This window comes from Protomyctophum bolini (assembly GCF_963924005.1).
Source record: "Protomyctophum bolini genome assembly, chromosome: 23".
Lineage (NCBI taxonomy): Eukaryota > Metazoa > Chordata > Actinopteri > Myctophiformes > Myctophidae > Protomyctophum > Protomyctophum bolini.
Window position 1 is genome coordinate 9,584,975 of NC_137884.1, and position 5,000 is coordinate 9,589,974.

The following is a 5,000-nucleotide window of genomic DNA, read 5'->3' on the forward strand; positions in this document are numbered from 1 at the left end:
CCGTCAGCAACCTCAGCCTGAACAACGGATGCTCCGACAAGGTACAGACACACCTCCACCCATGACTCACAGCAGTGGTCCCCTATAGGGGTCCTAAGGTACAGACACACCTCCACCCATGACTCACAGCAGTGGTCCCCTAGGGCAGTGGTTCCCAAAGTGGGGTCCGGGGACCCCCAGGGGTACCTGAGGGAGTTCCAGGGGGGACCCATCTATTTTGTTCATGTTCATAAAGTGCTAAAGTGTTTAAAGCAGTGGTTCCCAAACTTTTTCATGTCAAGGACCCCCAAATTGACACTACTTAGCCCGTGGACCCCCATTTGAAAAGATATGCCAGGGACCCCCATAAGAGAAGACGTACACATTAAACGTCTACATTTAGACGTACACATTTAGACGTCTACATTTAGACGTCTACATTTATGATGAAAAATGATGAAAAACGGCGTGCCATAGTATGCCGTACGATATGGGCTATAGCCCACGGTCCAAAATGATGAGAAACGAGGCTAACTTTTTTTTTCAAAATTTCAAAAAACATGGGCTATAACCCATCGTTTTTTTCATTTTTTCATTTTTTTCAAATCCTCAAAAATGATGAAAAACGGCGTGCCATAGTATGCCGTACGATATGGGCTATAGCCCACGGTCCAAAATGATGAGAAACGAGGCTAACTTTTTTTTTTTTAAATTTCAAAAAACATGGGCTATAACCCATCGTTTTTTTCATTTTTTCATTTTTTTCAAATCCTCAAAAATGATGAAAAACGGCGTGCCATAGTATGCCGTACGATATGGGCTATAGCCCACGGTCCAAAATGATGAGAAACGAGGCTAACTTTTTTTTCCAAAATTTCAAAAAACATGGGCTATAACCCATCGTTTTTTTTCATTTTTTCATTTTTTTCAAATCCTCAAAAATGATGAAAAACGGCGTGCCATAGTATGCGGTACGATAGGGGTCCTAAGGTACAGACACACCTCCACCCATGACTCACAGCAGTGGTCCCCTAGGGGTCCTAAGGTACAGACACACCTCCACCCATGACTCACAGCAGTGGTTCCCTATAGGGGTCCTAAGGTACAGACACACCTCCACCCATGACTCACAGCAGTGGTTCCCTATAGGGGTCCTAAGGTACAGACACACCTCCACCCATGACTCACAGCAGTGGTCCCCTAGGGGTCCTAAGGTACAGACACACCTCCACCCATGACTCACAGCAGTGGTCCCCTAGGGGTCCTAAGGTACAGACACACCTCCACCCATGACTCACAGCAGTGGTCCCCTAGGGGTCCCAAGGTACAGACACACCTCCACCCATGACTCACAGCAGTGGTCCCCTAGGGGTCCTAAGCTACAGACACACCTCCCTAGGGCTCCTTGAGGGAGTTCCAGGGGGTCCCCAGCTAAATTATACCATTAAATAGGGGTCCGTAAATTCAGGTCAAACTGGGTGCCCTATAGCCATAAAAGTATTGGGGTCCCGTATTGGGGCATTTATTTTCAAATGGGGTTCCGCAGGCTAATTATCAGTTTGGGGGTCCTTTGGGAACCACTGACTTACATTTAGGTGATTTAGGTTATTTAAGGGATTTAGGGAGGCCTACGTTTAAAAAAGAAAATGTATATAAAATATATGTAAATTAATAACTGTAATGGATCATAGTTAATGATCATTCTCTAATCAGATTACTGTACTTCAGAGTTAAGTGTTCCATTACTGGATTTAACAATGACAAAATAACAGACTTTATTGTGATATTGTATAAGTAGTCCTAGTAACTAATTATGCTTAATTAATACATTATAATTCTAACCTATTGTAATAATTTTAAAACCGTAGAATACAATAATTTCAACAAATTCTTCTTTCAAATTACATTGATGAGAAAATACAGGAGCGGAAATGGGGGTCAGTTTTTTTTTTTAAATGTCTTTTTGGATGGCTACAGACAATGCCAAACGTCTCAAATCCTACACAGATGCGCACATAATGGGCCCAAACGTCACCCTGCGCTCCATGCTGTTATTGTCACCATGTGTTAATTTGTCTTGCCACACGCCATGCCTCGGCGCGCTATGTAGGAGGAGAATCACTGCACAATGTGCTCAGTGAAATGTGTTGAAACTAAACGGGGCTAGATAAGGTAAAAACCAGAGGCGCTTCAGAGGCAATGAGTGTGTCTGTGAGGCGTGCTGCAGGGCTGTGTGAGTGCGTGTGTGTGTGTGTGTGTGTGTGTGTGTGTGTGTGTGTGTGTGTGTGTGTGTGTGTGTGTGTGTTTGTGTGTTTGTGTGTGTGTGTGTGTGTGTGTGTGTGCGCGCGTGTCTGTGTGTGTAGCGGAGCGCAGCGTCGGGGAGACAGTAATGTGAAGTGACGGCCCCGGCTCCTCAGCAGCGTGGCTAAATTGTGGTTATTTGTTAAACACACTCGGAGTCAGCTAGCGTGCATGCGCACACGCACAGACACGCTCACGCACACACACACACACACACACACACACACACACACACACAGAAACTGCGCGCTTGAAGCATCTGCACCGGCGCTGACATTCAACAGCTCTTTCTCTTCCTCTGTATTTCTCTCTCCTTCTCTCCCTCAGTCTGGAGGATTTCAGACCCACTGCACACACACAGTCAGATCCTCCGTGTTCATTTCACTCTCTGAGCGTGTACAAATGTAACCAAACGTTTGTGCACACCCAGAGACGTCGGCGTGTAATACGGCTCTTTAATGTGGATTCATGTTTTGTTATATAAGAAGGGTGAAATGACGGCGTTCACACAAAACCTTTATAGTGTGAGGTAGAGCATGGCATACATTACACATGTGGGGTTGATCTGAACTATAACGCCACACTGGGGCTGTAAACCTATATGTACTGGTGGTCTTTAAAAACATCATCTCACGGCTCAGCCGTCCAGGCACCTTGGCTAGTAATCCAGTGTGCCGCGGGGTTCGACTCCCGATCCCGACGGCCTTTACTGCATGTAACCCCCCCCCCCCCAACTCTCTCCCCATTTGCTGTCAGCCCACTTTCAATCTATCCCTCTACAAAAAAGTAAAAAAATAAAGGCGAAAGCCGAAAAAAACCCCAAAACATCATCTACACACAGTGTGCACGTGACACTGATCTATAGAGCAGTGATTCCCAGCCTGTGGGCCGCGAGGGTATTGCAAGTGAGCCCCCAAATAATTGGCAAAACATTAAGGTAAAAAAATTAAATAGAAAAACATAAAAAAGATAATATTTGAAAAACAATCGATCTACTTCCTTTAGAACCTTTAAAAGTGTGTCGTCATTGTGAAGCCAATATATAACAGTTGATCTAAACCTCCGTCTCCAGCCCCGTGGCGTTGTATTCCACACACCGTTGAAGCCGCTATTTCAGTTATATGGTTCCAGATGCAGTGGCGCCATTTCAGACGGACTGAAAAAGGATTATTTGTGTCACCACTTTGTGTCTTGGCTCTGTCGTCTGGCACTCAAACCGTTCCATAGCACGGCTTAGTGTCGCACTATGCTGTCACCCTCTCTGTTCCTGCTGCCACCCCCCCATCAATCTTATAGATATAGTCTAATCAGTCTAATTTTCTCAAAATAATGTTTATCCCCCCCCTCCCCGATACGACACTCTGTCTTCATTCGATCTCTCAGCTAACCCTCCCCCCCAAATCGTTTACTGTTATTTACTCCAATTGAGGTAGAATGTTGATCTCCGCCCAGCGATTAGATTCCATCGGACTAAAAACAGGAGGAAATGCATTTCATTAGCGGCGCGGCATCCGGCTCCATCCAGCCGGCTCTGGGGGCCCGGGGTCGCCTGGAAAATGGGAGAGAGCACTTTTTGGAAGGTTGTTTTTGAAAGACAACAGTGTTTTGGGAACCGTTCCTAATCGTATAATTAAAATGTAAAATGCCAGCTCTGGTGCGTGTGTGTGTGTGTGTGTGTGCGTGTGTGCGTGTCTGCGTGTGTGTGTGTGTGTGTGCGTGCGTGCGTGCGTGCGTGCGTGCGTGCGTGCGTGCGTGCGTGCGTGTGTGCATAACGGCAGACGGTCTCTACTACAGAGTGCGCCGGCTGCTAGCATTAAGCATGTAAATGCACAGTAAATCAGCCTTTTATTGGCTGTAATAAATACCCAGGGGGCCGTGCGGCGTGGCCTCACTCTCGTCCCTCTGCACCGGGCTCCCTCGCTCTCTCGCGCTCTAATGTGTCGACCCTCGGGGCTCGCGCCAAGAGAGGCGAGCCCGCAACACTCCACTCTCATGCAGGTGGCTGCCAGGAGCGCGCGCACACACACACATGCATACACCCCCCACACACACACACACGTGCATACCCCCCCCCCACACACACACACACACACACACACACACACACACACGCACACAGTCAACAGTCAAACATCCAACCATCAAAAAGTGGTTGTAAATGACGAACCTTACATGCAAACACTCACATTTGGATGCGTGTGGCAAGCGCCGAGCAGGCATCCAACGACGATACAACTGTTCAATAGAAAGGTTTCTGCCGACCGACATTCAGACAGGCTTTTACCTGTCCAACACAGCACTGAAACATGCTCCGGGGATCAATGGAATTCACTAGCATTGTCTGAATTCATAGATAGGAACAGACTACGTATGTGCTGTACATTGTAATGTAGAATTCGTTTTACCTTTCAATTGTGCTGCGCAGCCTGCAGGGACTTATTCATTAATGAATTCACTGATGTGTGTGTGTGTGTGTGTGTGTGTGTGTGTGTGTGTGTGTGTGTGCGTGTGCGTGTGCGTGTGGTTCCAGGACAAGGCAGCCTTGGAGAGTCTGAGCCAGCAACTAAAGCAGCAGGCAGAGGACAAGTTTAGTCACGCCATGCTGGACTTTACCATGAGCGGAGACTCTGACGGTAGGAGCACACGACACTGAAACATACAACGTAGTGAACATACGCGCACACACACTTGTATTTAATTACATTTTAATTTGAATTGAG

General features: G+C 46.9%; 1 protein-coding gene across 1 annotated transcript in view; it reads left to right on the forward strand.

The window, feature by feature from the left end:
* sox5 (SRY-box transcription factor 5) overlaps nt 1-5,000 on the forward strand; it is a 115,195-nt gene that overhangs the window by 100,991 nt on the left and 9,204 nt on the right. The window contains exons 10-11 of the mRNA XM_080757015.1: nt 1-41; nt 4,811-4,913. The exon at nt 1-41 is cut by the window's left edge and continues 132 nt beyond it. Of these exons, the coding sequence (XP_080613141.1) occupies nt 1-41; nt 4,811-4,913 (144 nt within the window). The remainder of the gene's footprint in view (nt 42-4,810; nt 4,914-5,000) is intronic.